The sequence below is a fragment of the Lactuca virosa genome, chromosome 4 (genome assembly GCF_052849685.1).
Source record: "Lactuca virosa cultivar CGN04683 chromosome 4, Lactuca_virosa_CGN04683_v6, whole genome shotgun sequence".
Taxonomy (NCBI): Eukaryota; Viridiplantae; Streptophyta; class Magnoliopsida; order Asterales; family Asteraceae; genus Lactuca; species Lactuca virosa.
Window position 1 is genome coordinate 133,707,154 of NC_136429.1, and position 19,042 is coordinate 133,726,195.

At 34.8% G+C, this 19,042-nt stretch overlaps 2 protein-coding genes across 2 annotated transcripts; both read left to right on the forward strand.

Annotated features, from left to right (window-relative positions):
• Window positions 1-10,802: 10,802 nt before the first annotated feature.
• Window positions 10,803-11,891, forward strand: LOC145105060 (uncharacterized). The gene is made up of 2 exons (XM_079042194.1): window positions 10,803-11,001; window positions 11,484-11,891. Exons 1-2 carry the CDS (start codon window positions 10,803-10,805, stop codon window positions 11,789-11,791), a joined length of 507 nt encoding a protein of 168 aa, XP_078898320.1. The 3' UTR covers window positions 11,792-11,891.
• A 1,482-nt stretch (window positions 11,892-13,373) lies between these two features.
• LOC145107431 (auxin-induced protein 15A-like) lies at window positions 13,374-13,950 on the forward strand. The gene has a single exon (XM_079044329.1). It carries the CDS (start codon window positions 13,452-13,454, stop codon window positions 13,758-13,760), a length of 309 nt encoding a protein of 102 aa, XP_078900455.1. The 5' UTR covers window positions 13,374-13,451; the 3' UTR covers window positions 13,761-13,950.
• The last annotated feature ends 5,092 nt before the right edge of the window (window positions 13,951-19,042 follow it).

Here is a 19,042-nt window from a genome sequence, read left to right on the forward strand (position 1 = left end):
TATTTGAGTTTACGGTTTTGTGACCATAACTCATTGAGTTTACGGTCGTAAACCCATGAGTTTACGGTCGTAAACCCATGATTTTACGGCCGTAAACTCATGTTTCTTTGACCATTTGCGTTTTGAAGCTTTACAAGTCCTTAGAAGCCTTTCTACTTGAAGTATAAGCCTTAGGAAGAGATTAGGGCACCATTTCACTCCTAATTGGAGTTTACGGTCCCTGGACCACTTCTCCTTGGGTTTACGGCCGTAAACCCATATGGTTTATGGTCTTTTGATGTTTTCAAGTACTAAACTCATTAAGGAAGGGATCTATGCAAGTTTCCAAGGCTTAGAAGGGACTAGGGCACACTTTGGCACCCATTTTACGGTTTACGGTCCAAGGTGTTCTTGGACCGTAAACACCTTTGATCCTTGGTTTCCTTGGTGTTTTCTTGATCTATAGAAGTGTAACAAGACTTATTATACTCTAGGATAGAAGTACTTACAATATAGAGGCTTGAAAAGGTGCTAAAAGTCCAAGAACACTAGTGTATGTTCTTGGTGTTCTTGGTGAAACTTGAAGATCTAACCTTTTGGAATGATTTCACGGATGGAAGTGTGTTAAATCACTAGATTAAGTAATATATCAACTTATTAGGGCTAGAAACACTTACAAGTTGAAGATCTTGAAGAATTGTTGGATGATACTTGAGAGAGAATTGAGTTTGGATCTTGAATTTGTGAAAAATGGTAAATAATGACTAAGTGTCATATATATACCCCCAATTTAGGGTTTACGGCCGTAAACACCTTTGTTTAGGCCGTAAACTCCAAACTCTTGGAGTTTTGGAATAATATTGTTGCACAATAAACCCTAGGGCATTCTCTCTCCTGTTATCTCTTGAAGTACTAATCTTAAAATACTCAAACTTATTCCAAAAAGCTTGAAAATTAGCAGAAACAGTTTTGACTCCTATTGAAGTGAATGGTTGTACAGAATAGAAATATCGGGTTGTCATAGGCACACAGCCGACCGCACACCCTCCCAGCCTCACACTCCAGCCTATATAAAGGACCCTAAGTCAACCTTACACCCTTTTCCCACTCCTTCAAAGCTGGAACTTTTTCTCTCAAGAATCCTTCAAGTTTTCTTCTCCAATCGGCAATACAAGTAAGTAAACATCCTTAGATCATTACTACAACACATTAGAAAGCCTTTGCCTCGAGTTTGATCCATGAAATCATCGTTCTAGATGATCTTCATGTGTGTACGGCCGCACACACATCATGTGTGACCATACACACATATTTTGGTCCTAAAATGGACTTAAACGCTCATCTAAGCATAGCATCGGCCAAAACATCTTCTTAGGATCATCACAAAGCCTTAAAAAATCGATTTGGACACATTTGTATGGGAGTGTACGGCCGCACACAGGCCTGGCCGCACACCCCTGGCCGCACATGCCATGTGCAACCGCACACACCCTTTTAAGGGTCCAAAATAGCAACAAACTTCCATTTCGGCTAAGAAATGGTCAAAACACCTTCACTAGAACATTCCTAAGGCTTGGAAACACGTTTTTGACACACTGCATAGTGAGTGTACGGCCGCACACAGGCTTGGCCGCACACTCTAGCCGCACACACACAAAACCCGTCGCCTTACACTCCAATATAGGGCCATACACCCCTTATGTGCAACCATATGAGTTGGTAACACTTAATTCTAAGTGTTTTTATGTCCTTAAGGCATGTCCCTATTACCATTAGTGGTTATATACATAAATGTATTCATATATGTGTAATTACATGTAAAATAGGATTCGTTTGTGCTCAAGACTCCAATTAACACCCGACGATCCTATATCGATCTTTCATTCGAGTTACTCACTGCAGGTGAGTTCATACCCCTAATCAACATTTGAAATGATTTTAAATGCTTTTATGGGGGGGATACAAGTTGAAATATTCTAGTTATTATATTAATCACATGTGATTAATGACTAGAATAAACAGAAAGATTTACTATTACTTTCAAGTTGCTATCAAACTTACGGATTTCAAGCACTTCAAAACCTTTTACTAAACTCTTTTAAATGCTAAAACTATTTTCAAAACTCTTTTAAACTTACATTACTGTCAAACTCATATCTATACAGCTATATTTATATAAGTAAGGTTTGAAGGACTTAGGACTGATAGCTTACCTTATTTCCTGTTCCTTGTTTGGTTGTGGACTTAGGGTATCCTGTTATTTGTCCGAATGTCGTTGAAATCTTAGTTATATATATCATATACATGTGTTTGGATATAAAAGCTTTCACATCAAGTTCAGTGCCTTTGTGTAATAAAGACATACAAACAACATTACTATTTAACTATAATAGGTATAGTTAAGGGTTTACTACTCACTACTACTATTACAACGACACATATAAGAGTCAGTACAGTTACGAGTCAATACACGCTATACACTATACAAGAGAACACACCATACACTATACAAGGGAATATACTATATACTAGTACAGAGAAAACATCACTACACTATGACATACAATACAAACTTTTGAATACGATAATCAGAATGTGACATACTACTTCTCGATACGACACTTCACTGTGGTATCACTTTGTAACCAGAGTCTCCTGGAGGGAGAGCGGGCATTGTGTGTATAAATCTATACGGGACAGACACTCCCACACCCCGACTGCTAGCTACAGTCCCAACCGATAAGGCCAAGGGGTGACAGAATGTTACCTCACTACATATGACACCGGAGAATCATCAGTTATTCAACCGTCGATTAACATGGTTACATACGAGTTCACATTCAAACCTTTAATTAACTAAGTAAGAGTTAAAGGAAAACGCTCTCCCCGAGGTGTATTGTACATTTAATACTACCTGGAGTCTGCATTTTCATCACATTTAACCGGCAGTGATACTGCTGGGGTAAAACATTATTTTCCCCTATTACCTCTACTTTGTATTCATCTCGCATCAGTGGGGTCCTAAACTATATTTTTCATAATGATAGTTTTATTGGGGAATACTCTTACCATTACAAAAGAACAAAGATACAAACAGTCGGGTCTTGGTAGAAGACTACATTTCAGTAGAAAATATAGGATTTTCTAGAGAGTTCAACTATTTACAAACATTTACGAACATCTATGAATAATTACACTACGTTGTTACAAACATTTTCATACAGGCAATGACACTAAATACTTATGAACTCACCAGCGTTAATGCTGATAAACTCTTTCAAAATAACTTGTATTCTCAGGTCATCAGTAGGCAGGTACCGATGAAGCTTTTGAGAAGATGGAGCACATACAAGACTCATCTTTTATTTTGATCATTCATTTTGGTGTCTTACAAACTATACAGAACACGCTTGTATTAAAATTATTCTATTAATGCAATGGATGTTGTTGCTTGTTACTATTATGCTTTGTTGTGATACTGTACATGACGTTCTCCACCCCAGAACGTTTCCGCCGTTCCGGTTTTAGGGTGTGACAGACCTACATTTTAAAGTGACCATAAGACCCATACGATGACGTCACCTTCCGTCACACTTTCAGTGAAAAAATAAAATGTCACTATACACATATGGTCACACTTTTTTGGTGTGACTGTATGTGATTTTTCTTGTAGTGCAGTCACAGGGATTTAAGACCATTTTTCACTTAAAACTCGATTCCATCAAAATCAGGCCTTAAACACTTGTATTTCTCCATTTTCTTTGGACCGTAAATATCATATATGATTTTTGAATCTCTTGATGATTAATTTACTCAGCCCATGGTCTTCATGCTTTGGGATTTCTAAAAAATCTTGGTGATGTTGTCTTAATATCAATATTTTTACTAATTATTGTTGATTCTCATTTACATAGTATTGGTTCCATACATTGGAGATATTATTTTGGATTATCAAACCATATGAAGATGCATGTTCGATTATTTGGAACTTTAAACTTCGACTGAGTTTTACCAATATTGATAAACTTTATTATTTTTGTTCATTTTTAACGAATATTATTGTGAAAGGCTTGCTAAAAACTAGTAGGACAAAGATGACATACAAAGGTTCTTTTTGACACGTCACAATTCGACTTTTTTTTTTAATTGTTATTTTCGCAATGTCAAAAAATATCTTATAAACAAGTTTATAAGCTAGGTTTTTAAAGAGCTACTCAAACTCACATTTCAATAAACTTTAAAATCTTTTTTAAAATCCTCCCTTCATATATGTTCATTTCCCTAGACAAAGGGCAAAGGAGCCAAAAGCGAAGATAGAGGAAAATTTGTCTGTTGGTTAGCTAGTTAGTTGGAGAAATACCTTTTTTTTGTTTTGTTTTTTTTCTTCTTTTTGTAAAAGTTAGCTATGCACTATTACAGAAAGCATTTGTTTATGTGGTTAACATGATTAACTAGTGTGAGTGTGGAACCACACCTTTTATAACCGCACCAATTAAACTTGCAATCACCTCCATTAAGCCTCCATAGACGATACTCTTCAAGATATAAAAAGATTTAGAATGGCGTCATTATGTTTGACCTTAGATCAATGCAGGAGAGGTGGCTACTCGAATATGTTTCATGTTTTATGGGTGCTTTACTTTTACCACCCAAATGAGAAAGGACATCATTAAAAGCCGATGAGTCTTTTCGCTTTGAATATGCTCCTACACTCGATCCATCATTTTCACCTCCACAACATTAGTTCATATTATAAGATTTTCAACCACAAAAAACTAGTAACGAAAAGATAGACAGAATATAGGATTTCATTTGGTTCCCTGACTTTTGGATCATTAACAATATTGTCGGGTTATAACTCGAAAGATGCTAAAACGCTTCCCTTCTTACATTTAACCAAAGTGTAAGACTTAAATCAGTACACAGATATAAAAAAACAACTAACTTACAACATGAACCAGACAGAATATAGTGATGAGGGTGGTAGTGATGGTGCTTCAAATGTTGGTAAACGAATGGTCGTGGTGACTAGAGCTTGTCTGCCTAAGCTTGAATGAAATATTAGAATGAAGAGGGAAGATTTGGGAATGCTATCTATATATACGGAGGGCACTAGCGCGAAATGAAATTTTTGAATGAAACTTTTAGAGGGATGATTACATGATTTTTTGGTGCGGTTTCTATGATAAAATGGTGCGGTATTGAGCTAATGCACCAATAAATACGCTTTTAATGCTTTTTATTGCGGTTATAGGAACGACAACGATAAATGCTTTAAATGGTGTGGTTGGTTGGTGTACTGATGCAAAATTCTTTTACTAGTACGGTTTAGCTACAACGGAACCAAAAAAACCCTATCACACCAAAAAGTTTTAGGCTACCACCGCACCAAAAAAAACCCTACCACACCAAAAAATAGGTTATGTTCTAGTGGTGTCATAAATGGTTGATATGAAATGGAATGAAAATTCTAGTCTTATATATGTGTAATACTACAAAAAGTGTAATTTGGTCAAAAGCGACAAAAATAAGAAAGTATGATTGTTATTACCTTTATATATGTTATTATAAGTAATATAATTTATTAGAAATGAGTTTCATGGAAATGAGGGTAAAATGAGAAGAATTGTGAAAAATTAAAATTTACTTGAAATAATGAAAGAATTAAATTTGGAGCAATGGGAGGCTAACCAAACGAAGGTGTTAAGGAACAAACAAGGTTGAAATTGAAAGAGTACGTATAATACTAAACAATGAAAAATGAATCAACTTAATTCGTAAAACAATGAGCAAATTATGAGCTTGCAAAGTTAAAAGACAATTCATTCATAAGTTATGGGTTATTTCAAAATTCCAAGGTACTAACTTTATAGGTTATTTCAAAATTCCAAGGCTTACCTACATGTTCATATGCTATGTGTACCACGCTGACCTCATTTAACTACCTAATTAACCTTATCGCTGCCCGGTTTCAGTTCGTTTAATTAAAAAAACACTTCCTAAAGTCATGTATGTGTGCTCTTGCTGAGAAAACTAGGTGAATGCTCTTAATCCAAATTTAAGATCAAATCAAAGGGATTATGATTATTAAAAGAAAAAACAAGGTAACACCCCAATCATTTTCATTTGTATGGATCAATTTCAAAATCATGAAAGTTCACATGAACCCTACTTAAGCACTTATTTACAAGTTTCAAATTATCATAGGGTAATTACTCAAAGATAAACATTAACATGTTATTAGGGCATATTAACATGTTTTAATCGAGGGCTATTGCTATATGATCATGATGCAAATTGTCATTACGTACTCCATAAAGTACATCATGATTAGTCTTGAATTATTGAAACTGGAATAATAATTATGAAGTAATTAGTGTGTGATTAGTATTAGTAAATATCATGATAAATTAATATTGGACCTAGCACATTTATAAATTTTTTTTAATAAAAGAGCAAGACAATTTTATAATAAAAGAAAATCCAAAAAAAAAGACACAATCCAAAATGCATATGCCATTTTTAGGGTTTGAACTCTCACAAACGAGTATGTATAAAGTGTCATATACATTAAGAATGTCTATTTTATTAACTTATTCAACTGTCTTATTAACTTATTCAACTATCTGGATATAAGTAGATGATGATTTTACCTGTATAATTGGGAATGATGATAAATATCAAATTGTCAACATAATAGATGTATAAATTAATATTTTTTTCAAACAACAATATATAAATGTAACTATATTTAATCACCAATATATTCAACTACTTAAATTAAACACCATTTACATATGTTTAACATATGATGGTAACCAAATTGAATTAATCATGACATAATCAAGCACATTTATTGTGTTTTTATGAATTAAAAAGGAAAGGCAATTTAAGAGCAAAAGTTTCTAAACACAAAGTTTTCCAAACCGGTAATTATAGATGATGAAGGGCTCTTGTGTCATCCTATAAGCATCTTCCTTGGCAAGCTATTGTAGTTTTCAAAAGAACAATTTGAGATACAACAAGATAACAAAAAATCGATTCACACCACATAAACATCAAAAGTTAAGAACGAAAGAAAGATTCACAACATAACAACATCAACGAATGAAATGGTAAATAATCTTATTTGAATCCACATCAATCGGTTAAAAGGTATACTTGTATTAAAATATAAGGTTATTTGCTAAAATGACAATATTAATTCTAACATTTTTATAATTTTATTGACAAACACCGAAAATTTCTAGCAACTTTATCAATTAGGGAAGTCACAAAGTTAAAAATAAAAGAAAAAAAATGGGACAAAAACTTTAATTCAACCACACCGTAAATAGAATCTTAAAAAAATAATAATAATAACAATCTCAAAGAGTTTTTATTTGGATATTATAAATCGTTTCAAAAACCATTGAAATTTCGAACTTATAGCTATGCAAATCGAAGGTTGGATACTTCTTGCCCACACAGTTGGTTTGAAAGCCAAAAAATTAATAACTATGATATAATAACCTCATAATAAAAGAGTCGAGAGGGAAACCAAATTGGGATATCAATTAGAACGTCCTTCGTCAAAAGGTACCAAAGTCAACATCGATCGACTAAAGTGCAAGTTGGTATATTGAGAAAGAGAAAATCAAAATTTTGGGATTTTTCAATATCAAAACGTTCACGGTCTCAATATGAAGACTTTTCCCGTCTTTCAGCATAAATCTAAAACTTGAGAAGAGAGTCAATTTTTTTCATTGCTCTGTGGGGTTTAGTCGGGATGGTCAAGAGATGATCAACGACGCTAAACATGATGCGGTCGGTCTCAAAAAGTTCAAGACATCGGTGAGAAGAGAAGGTGGTGACTATGGTTGTACCGAGAATGAAGACTAACAAGAAGAAAAGGAGAAGATATGGATTGGAGGCTGAAGTGAGATAATCAGGAAAAACCTGTCCCAATTCTCATTAAAGAAAAAGAATATATACTTGTAAAACATACATAAGCCGTATGTCAACATTAATGGGCCGGGTATGTATAAGTACATAGATATACATACCGAAATTGGCTAACAAATATGCCAGCTATAATAGTTACATGGAGTTTTGAGAGATAACAAGATTTTTAACCTAAGCTACCAAATTAAGATTAACATTTTCTTTCTGTTCAGCATCTACAAGAAATAAAAAATATAAAAATAAACCACATTCAAACAACTCTTCCTTTTTCAGGTTAGATGAAAGAAACAACATTTTCTTCTTGAATGGCCAAATTCCCCATAAATACATCCAATAACACTCTCGATTCCCATTTAGTTAGAGTGGAACATTTTCTTCAAAAGCATATTAGTAGGTGGTTTATTAATATTCCTAATTAGATTTGATCCCTTTTCATTTTTGATAGTGTTAACCACTTCACCACCTAAAATGGTGGAATGGTTATACTTCAAAAAATAAATTAATTATAAAGATGCAAAATATTACGATTTTTAATGAAACATAGCCATGTGAAAATATACATATGGGCCATAGTTTTGCTCACTCTTTTCCGCTTACATTGCAGAAAATATGTGGCATACTTCATTCAACGTCTAATCCTTTGGGTCCAATAACAAATTGGAAGACAAAACCATGTGATCTTGCATTTTGCTAGAATGTGTCACAATCTCTTCGCTAAAATTCCTACTATTACCCAATCTTATTGAAATCTTCTTACACCTATATAATGCATCCAATTGTGCAGATATCAAGCACAACTCTCCACAACACCTGCCACAAAAACGAAATCCTTTCATATTGCATTTCTTTACCAAAACAAATTAAGTGACCTTACCCTTCATATATACATGGCTATTCGTATGCCTCGGATCATTCAAGCAAAGAAAGTTCTTGGTCGATCATTGTGTTAGGATCGAGACACTTAACACACGGCTCTAAACACACACACAGCTCACGAAAAACAAGAACACAAGGATGAACACGAGGGATTTAACGTGGTTCGGTCCTTCTCTGACCTACGTCTACCGGTAACTAGGAATTTATATTTCTTGGTGCTAATCTGCACTCTTTCTGTGTTACTCTAGATACAAGTTTTACAAATACAGATGAATCTCTTATATAGAGATGGAAATCAGAAGTAGTCAAAAAACACAACCGGGTCTTCAGCCAACCTTTGAAAAAACTTCACATTCAACAATTGTGGCTTCACATTCAACAATCTCCCACTTGAAGCCACGGAACAATCTTCACCTGTGCTTCAACTGTGCATCTGTATTTTAAAAAAATTTGATCTTAACTCCTTCCTAGTTACCCGACCTTCTCTTCAATTTACCTGTTCTCTGTCTCCACCGGCTCCCACTGAAATGAACTGCCCGATCCTGGAACATCCTGAGAACAAACGACACTCTCCATGTGAAACAGATAATCTGGAGAGACTTTTACAGATGGAATACTGGTTCTCTTAACCCACTGTGTTCTGGGTATTCTAGCTGAAACAAAGCCCATGCTCCCACTGCTATGAATGCCCTTGACTGGTTTTTCTGAACCGTTCCAAACACGTTCAACCTGAATCTGACCTGTGACTCTGGGTTTGCCATCTGCAAAGCAAACCTTCTTCTGTCCACGAGACTCTATGAACCGGATTTTGTTTTTCTTATGAACTGGGACGGTTACTCCCTCAGACGGTAAACTGACCATATATAATGAACCCCTCTTATGTCCACGAGCTATCACAAGATTTCCTTTGACAACCTTACACTGCCCATTCCTGAACTTATCCTCGTGTCCCTGTTCATCCAACTGCCCAACAGAAATCAACTGTTTCTTCAGACTTGGAATTACCCGGACATCCTTCAAAGTCCATGGACCGACTGGAGTCTTCAGATCTAAGTCACCTATGCTTGTCACATCAAGAACCTCATCGTTCGCCAGTCTTACCTTACCAAAATCCCCTTCTTTCAGATTTCGCAGTGCTTCACGGATGTGGGTAGCGTGAAATGAAGCACCCGAATCCATAACCCAGGAATCCACATTGCTCTCCACACTACAGATCAAAACATCATCATCTGAATGGTCTACTGCAACGTTAACTTCTTTCTTGTCTTTTGGACATTGATTCCTGAAATATCCAACCTCTTTACAGTTCCAACAAGTCACATCATTTCGAGTCCTTGACTGACTCCTTCTCCTATTCCCGCTCCCACTACCTCTGTTATTTCTTCTACCTCTGACCGCATTCAATTGTTCACTTGATGATTCCCCGGAATTTCTTCGTCTGACGTCTTCGCCTAGAATTAAATCCCGAATTCCCTCAAAAGTGAGCTCTTTCGATCCTGCGGAACTAGTAACGGCTGTAACTGTTCCGGACCAACTGTCAGGTAATGATGATAACAGTAGTAAAGCTTGAACTTCGTCCTCAAATTTTATTCCCACTGACCCAAGTTTGGATAAAATCGAGTTCAAATTGTTGATGTGTACTGTAACTGAACTTCCTTCCCTCATCCTCGTGTTGACTAGTTCCCGAATCAGGAAGACTTTATTTGCTGCCGACGGCTTCTCGTACATATTAGACAATGCCTCCATGATTCCCTTTGCCGAGGTCTCCTTCAAAATATTGAAGGCAACATCCTTTGACAACGTCAGTCTAATAAATGCCTTGGCCTTCTTATCCAAAGTCTCCCAGTTTGCCTGTGTCATCGCCTCCGGTTTTTCACCTAAAACTGCGTCCAAGTCTTTCTGTACGAGCAAATCTTCAATTTGCATCTTCCACCAACCAAAATCTTTCCCATCAAACTTCTCAATCTGAAGCTTACTGCTTTCTGCCATTTTCTGAAAGAACAATGACCTATCTTGCAATTTTCTGGAAATTCAGGGGCCAAATTGCAAATTTTCAAATCTGCTACAGTGTTGCTACAGTGCCTGCTACAGTGTCTGCTGACGTCACTGCTGGCGTCGTGCTACAGTTCCTGCTACAGTGTCCTCTTCTCCGGCGGACTGCTACAGTGTCTGGTGCTACAGTGTCGTCTTCTCCGGCGAACTGTTTTCCAGTCACTATTCCGACAAACCTTTGACCGGCGATTTGGACGTCTTCCGGTGGTCAAAAAATTCAGAAAAAAATATTTTCGGAATCTTCGGAACGAGACCTTTCCAACGGTATACACCAAAATCTTTTTTGACGAAAAAAAATTTCGACCAAAAAACAGAAAATCACCCTCTGGAGCTAAACCAAGGCTCTGATACCACTTGTTAGGATCGAGACACTTAACACACGACTCTAAACACACACACAGCTCACGAAAAACAAGAACACAAGGATGAACACGAGGGATTTAACGTGGTTCGGTCCTTCTCTGACCTACGTCCACCGGTAACTAGGAATTTATATTTCTTGGTGCTAATCTGCACTCTTTCTGTGTTACTCTAGATACAAGTTTTACAAATACAGATGAATCTCTTATATAGAGATGGAAATCAGAAGTAGTCAAAAAACACAACCGGGTCTTCAGCCAACCTTTGAAAAAACTTCACATTCAACAATTGTGGCTTCACATTCAACAATTGTGGCTTCACATTCAACACATTGTCCAACGGAAGCCGTCCATGGTCATCTACAGAAATCATCCCTAAAGGACATTTTGCAGTTTATGTTGGTAATCAAGAGAAAAGACGATTTGTTGTTCCTTTATCATTATTAAACCAGCCTTCGTTCCAAGACTTGCTACATCAAGCAGAGGAAGAATTTGGATTTGATCATCCAATGGGCGGCCTCACAATTCCGTGTCGTGAGGAAGTGTTCATTGATGTTGCCTGCCGCCTTAGCTCGTTATGATGAAGAGCTTGGCATGCATCGTGTTTGCTAACAGTTTTGTACAGTCAAAATCACCATGATGATTAATTACTTGTAAATCAGAGGGAGTAATGTGGTTTCCAAATTAATTGTATGATAACAAAATTTAGTTTCAGCATTAATACATTAATGACGAGCATAGTTCAACTTATGGTGTTTATGTCTATGCCATTAGGGCTTTCTTTATCAATGTCCTCTAAGCCCACCAGAACCACGTACTTACTTTTGTTCTTTAGCTTGTATTTTCAATCTGTTCAAAAAAAGTGTGTATGCCACATCTTTCTCCATATATTATAGCCTTAAGGCCTGGATCAGTTGTTTCTATAACACCACCTACCCAAGAGCTATCAGTTATTGTTCTTTTCCTCTAACCTGTTATGATAGGGACTGATTGGTGAAGAGAAATCGGCCGATGACCAATGATCAATAGTTAGATAAAAATTCATGGTAGGATCTCACATGTTAGTGTATTAACTCAAGGGAACGACTTTGTAAAGGGCATGCTAATGTCTTTCTTGAGGAAGCTCGGAAGTTTAAAGAAAAGAACTCATATTGCGAATACCATGGTACTTAGCTTCTTCTGATGGCAAACTATTAGGCATATTTGTATTAGATCATGACCATATTACTAATTAGGAAGGTTTCAATATAAAGTCTAGCTACAACTCTTGTATAGATATCATGAAAACTAAGGAAAAAGGCAAGGCATTGAGTTTCAAATATTATAATCACAAAAGAATTCCAACAGAGACCCCTCTTGGAACATCCTAAACATCATCACATCCTACTTTCTTCCCAAGAGATTTATTCCGCTACAAATCTTAATTACTCAAGCAACATGGCAGTCACTGACAACCTACCAAAATAGTTAGAAAGACCCCACAATACATGGACCTATATATATCAAGTTTTCAACATCACAAGTTACTGCTTGTAATCAATAAATGAATAATATAAAAAAACAATGGGTCACTTAATTAGTTGATATCAGAGTTACGGAAAAGCAAACAGCCAATCGGCTATCAGTTAAAGTCAAATAGCGGATCCTTTTGTATCGATCATTGATAACAGAACAACCTTCAGAAGATATATATCTGATTTTCTTCAGGAGGGAAAAGCAAAATATTTAAGTGCATACTATGTGTTTAATTCATATATCAGATTAGATATGAGCATTGATTTTTTTTGGATGTTTTGTTGATTTCAGGACCTGAAATTGTGGACTTGTTGCACTTGAAAAAAAGATGCCTAACCTTCTGATATTTTTTACAAACATGGCCATGTGAGAAATAATGATGTGTGTCCATAAGACTCACTTGTACATGGGCCCATAGTGTAGCTCAAGCTTGGCCACTCAGCATTACTGAAATTTTGTGGCATACTTCATTGTACATATATAATTCGTTGGGGCCAATAACAAGTTAGAAGACAAAACCATGTGATTTTTCTTTTTGGTAGAATGTGTCACCATCTCTTCTTTGAAATTCCTACTATTATTTGATCTTCATTGAAATCTTCATAGACCTATAAAATGGATACAATTGGGCTGATATGAAGCACAACTCCTACCAAAATCCATCACAACATCTTTCACATAAAAGAAATCCTTTCAGAAGAAAGAGACCGTAGCCTTCATATAAAAATGGCCATTCGTATGCCTCGAATCATTCAGGCCAAAAAAGTTCTCTGTCGATCATTCTCCAATGGAATCCGCTCATCATCATCATCGGTAGACATCATCCCCAAAGGACATTTTGCAGTTTATGTTGGTGATCAAGAAAAAAGACGATTTGTTGTTCCTTTATCGTTATTAGACCAGCCTTCATTCCAAGATCTGCTACGTCAATCAGAGGAAGAATTTGGTTATGATCATCCAATGGGTGGCCTCACAATTCCATGTCGTGAGGATGTCTTCATTCAACTTGCATCTGGCCTGATCTGCTCATTATGACCCAGAATTTTGCATTGTATTTAATAACATATACATAATTTTGTACAGTAGAAACCACCATGAAACCTAAGTATTTGTAAAGCAGACTCCAAATTGTACGATAACCAACACTATTTTGACTATTAACATAGCAATGAAGAACATCATTCAAAATTTTTTATGTATATATCCATATGCCACCTTCCTTTATTAATGTACTATTATAAGGTGCTCAAAATCACATACTTCAAACTTTCTACATCGATCTCACAAGTGTTCAAAAATGGTGTTTATTTCACATCTTTTTCTATATAGTTAATACTACATTTCTTCTGCGATAAGACAGCCACACGATTTCAATCAAGCGCCCAATTTCGCTGAACTGAACACAAAGACTCCTCCAGATAGATATACTGTGCGGCTTCCTCGTGTGATCCACATTCCACAATCTCATCGGCACGACATCATCACGACCTTCCAATTCGCGTTATAGGCAGTCACAGGGATTTAAGACCATTTTTCACTTAAAATTCAATTCCATCAAAATCAGGCCTTAAACGCTTGTATTTCTCCATTTTCTTTGGACCGTAAATATCATATATGATTTTTGAATCTCTTGATGATTAATTTACTCTGCCCATGGTCTTCATGCTTTGGGCTTTCTAAAAAAATCTTGGTGATGTTGTCTTAATATCAATATTTTTACTAATTATTGTTGATTCTCATTTACATAGTATTGGTTCCATACATTGGAGGTATTATTTTGGATTATCAAATCATATGAAGATGCATGTTCGATTATTTGGAACTTTAAACTTCGACTGAGTTTTACCAATATTGATAAACTTTATTATTTTTGTTCATTTTTAACGAATATTATTGTGAAAGGCTTGCTAAAAACTAGTAGGACAAAGATGACATACGAAGGTTCTTTTTGACACGTCACAATTCGACTTTTTATTTTTAATTGTTATTTTCGCAATGTCAAAAAAAAATCTTACAAACTAGTTTATAAGCTAGGTTTTTAAAGAGTTACTCAAACTCGCATTTCAATAAATCTTTTTTAAAATCCTCCCTTCATATACATTCATTTCCATAGACCAAGGGCGAAGGAGCCAAAAGCGAAGATAAAGGAAAATTAGTCTGTTGGTTAGCTAGCTAGTTAGCTGGAGAAATAGCTTTTTTTTGTTTTTTTTTTCTTTTTGTAAAAGTTAGCTGCACTATTACAGAAAGCATTTGTTTATGTGGTTAACATGATTAACTAGTGTGAGTATGGAACCACACCTTTTATAACCGCACCAATTAAACTTGCAATCACCTCCATTAAGCCTCCATAGACGATACTCTTCAAGATCTCAAAAGATTTAGAATGGCGTCATTGTGTTTGACCTTAGATCAATGAAGGAGAGGTGGCTACTCGAATATGGTTCATGTTTTATGGGTGCTTTACTTTTACCACCCAAATGAGAAAGGACATCATTAAAAGCCGATGAGTCTTTTCGCTTTGAATATGCTCCTACACTCGATCCATCATTTTCACCTCCACAACATTAGTTCATATTATAAGATTTTCAACCACAAAAAACTAGTAACGAAAAGATAGACAGAATATAGGATTTCATTTGGTTCCCTGACTTTTGGATCATTAACAATATTGTCGGGTTATAACTCGAAAGATGCTAAAACGCTTCCCTTCTTACATTTAACCAAAGTGTAAGACTTAAATCAGTACACAGATATAAAAAAACAACTAACTTACAACATGAACCAGACAGAATATAGTGATGAGGGTGGTAGTGATGGTGCTTCAAATGTTGGTAAACGAATGGTCGTGGTGACTAGAGCTTGTCTGCCTAAGCTTGAATGAAATATTAGAATGAAGAGGGAAGATTTGGGAATGCTATCTATATATACGGAGGGCACTAGCGCGAAATGAAATTTTTGAATGAAACTTTTAGAGGGATGATTACATGATTTTTTGGTGCGGTTTCTATGATAAAATGGTGCGGTATTGAGCTAATGCACCAATAAATACGCTTTTAATGCTTTTTATTGCGGTTATAGGAACGACAACGATAAATGCTTTAAATGGTGTGGTTGGTTGGTGTACTGATGCAAAATTCTTTTACTAGTACGGTTTAGCTACAACGGAACCAAAAAAACCCTATCACACCAAAAAGTTTTAGGCTACCACCGCACCAAAAAAAACCCTACCACACCAAAAAATAGGTTATGTTCTAGTGGTGTCATAAATGGTTGATATGAAATGGAATGAAAATTCTAGTCTTATATATGTGTAATACTACAAAAAGTGTAATTTGGTCAAAAGCGACAAAAATAAGAAAGTATGATTGTTATTACCTTTATATATGTTATTATAAGTAATATAATTTATTAGAAATGAGTTTCATGGAAATGAGGGTAAAATGAGAAGAATTGTGAAAAATTAAAATTTACTTGAAATAATGAAAGTATTAAATTTGGAGCAATGGGAGGCTAACCAAACGAAGGTGTTAAGGAACAAACAAGGTTGAAATTGAAAGAGGACGTATAATACTAAACAATGAAAAATGAATCAACTTAATTGGTAAAACAATGAGCAAATTATGAGTTTGCAAAGTTAAAAGACAATTCATTCATAAGTTATGGGTTATTTCAAAATTCCAAGGTACTAACTTTAGAGGTTATTTCAAAATTCCAAGGCTTACGTACATGTTCATATGCTATGTGTACCACGCTGACCTCATTTAACTACCTAATTAACCTTATTGCTGCCTGGTTTCAGATCGTTTAATTAAAAAAAAAACACTTCCTAAAGTCATGTATGTGTGCTCTTGCTGAGAAAACTAGGTGAATGCTCTTAATCCAAATTTAAGATCAAATCAAAGGGATTATGATTATTAAAGGAAAAAACAAGGTAACACCCCAATCATTTTCATTTGTATGGATCAATTTCAAAATCATGAAAGTTCACATGAACCCTACTTAAGCACTTATTTACAAGTTTCAAATTATCATAGGGTAATTACTCAAAGATAGAAATTAACATGTTATTAGGGCATATTAACATGTTTTAATCGAGGGCTATTGCTATATGATCATGATGCAAATTGTCATTACGTACTCCATAAAGTACATCATGATTAGTCTTGAATTATTGAAACTGGAATAATAATTATGAAGTAATTAGTGTGTGATTAGTATTAGTAAATATCATGATAAATTAATATTGGATCTACATTATATCAATGATGAAAGATTAACACAAGGATGTTAAATCTTATAGCCAGCAGGGTCGGTCTATTGGTATTCCATGCCTACAGCAAGATAAGAAAAAAAAGCCCCTATGTTTGTACCTTATGACAGACCCAACACATTTATAATTTTTTTTAATAAAAGAGCACGACAACTTTATAATAAAAGAAAATACAAGAAAAAAAAAGACACAATCCAAAATGCATATGCCATTTTTAGGGTTTGAACTCTCACAAACGAGTGTGGATAAAGTGTCATATACATTAAGAATGTCTATTTTATTAACTTATTCAACTGTCTTATTAACTTATTCAACTGTCTGGATATAAGTAGATGATGATTTTACCTGTATAATTGAGAATGATGATAAATATCAAATTGTCAACATAATAGATGTATAAATTAATATTTTTTTCAAACAACAATATATAAATGTAACTAATTTAATCACCAATATATTCAATTACTTAAATTAAACACCATTTACATATGTTTAACATATGATGGTAACCAAATTGAATTAATCATGACATAATCAAGCACATTTATTGTGTCTTTATGAATTAAAAAGGAAGGGCAATTTAAGAGCAAAAGTTTCTAAACACAAAGTTTTCCAAACCGGTAATTATAGATGATGAAGGGCTCTTGTGTTATCCTATAAGCATCTTCCTTGGCAAGCTATTGTAGTTTTCAAAAGAACAATTTGAGATACAACAAGATAACAAAAAATCGATTCACACCACATAAACATCAAAAGTTAAGAACGAAAGAAAGATTCACAACATAACAACATCAACGAATGAAATGGTAAATAATCTTATTTGAATCCACATCAATCGGTTAAAAGGTATACTTGTATTAAAATATAAGGTTATTTGCTAAAATGACAATATTAATTCTAACATTTTTATAATTTTATTGACAAACACCGAAAATTTCTAGCAACTTTATCAATTAGGGAAGTCACAAAGTTAAAAATAAAAGAAAAAAAATGGGACAAAAACTTTAATTCAACCACACCGTAAATAGAATCTTAAAAAAATAATAATAATAACAATCTCAAAGAGTTTTTATTTGGATATTATAAATCGTTTCAAAAACCATTGAAATTTCGAACTTATAGCTATGCAAATCGAAGGTTGGATACTTCTTGCCCACACAGTTGGTTTGAAAGCCAAAAAATTAATAACTATGATATAATAACCTCATAATAAAAGAGTCGAGAGGGAAACCAAATTGGGATATCAATTAGAACGTCCTTCGTCAAAAGGTACCAAAGTCAACATCGATCGACTAAAGTGCAAGTTGGTATATTGAGAAAGAGAAAATCAAAATTTTGGGATTTTTCAATATCAAAACGTTCACGGTCTCAATATGAAGACTTTTCCCGTCTTTCAGCATAAATCTAAAACTTGAGAAGAGAGTCAATTTTTTTCATTGCTCTGTGGGGTTCAGTCGGGATGGTCAAGAGATGATCAACGACGCTAAACATGATGCGGTCGGTCTCAAAAAGTTCAAGACATCGGTGAGAAGAGAAGGTGGTGACTATGGTTGTACCGAGAATGAAGACTAACAAGAAGAAAAGGAGAAGATATGGATTGGAGGCTGAAGTGAGATAATCAGGAAAAACCTGTCCCAATTCTCATTAAAGAAAAAGAATATATACTTGTAAAACATACATAAGCCGTATGTCAACATTAATGGGCCGGGTATGTATAAGTACATAGATATACATACCGAAATTGGCTAACAAATATGCCAGCTATAATAGTTACATGGAGTTTTGAGAGATAACAAGATTTTTAACCTAAGCTACCAAATTAAGATTAACATTTTCTTTCTGTTCAGCATCTACAAGAAATAAAAAATATAAAAATAAACCACATTCAAACATCTCTTCCTTTTTCAGGTTAGATGAAAGAAACAACATTTTCTTCTTGAATGGCCAAATTCCCCATAAATACATCCAATAACACTGTCGATTCCCATTTAGTTAGAGTGGAACATTTTCTTCAAAAGCATATTAGTAGGTGGTTTATTAATATTCC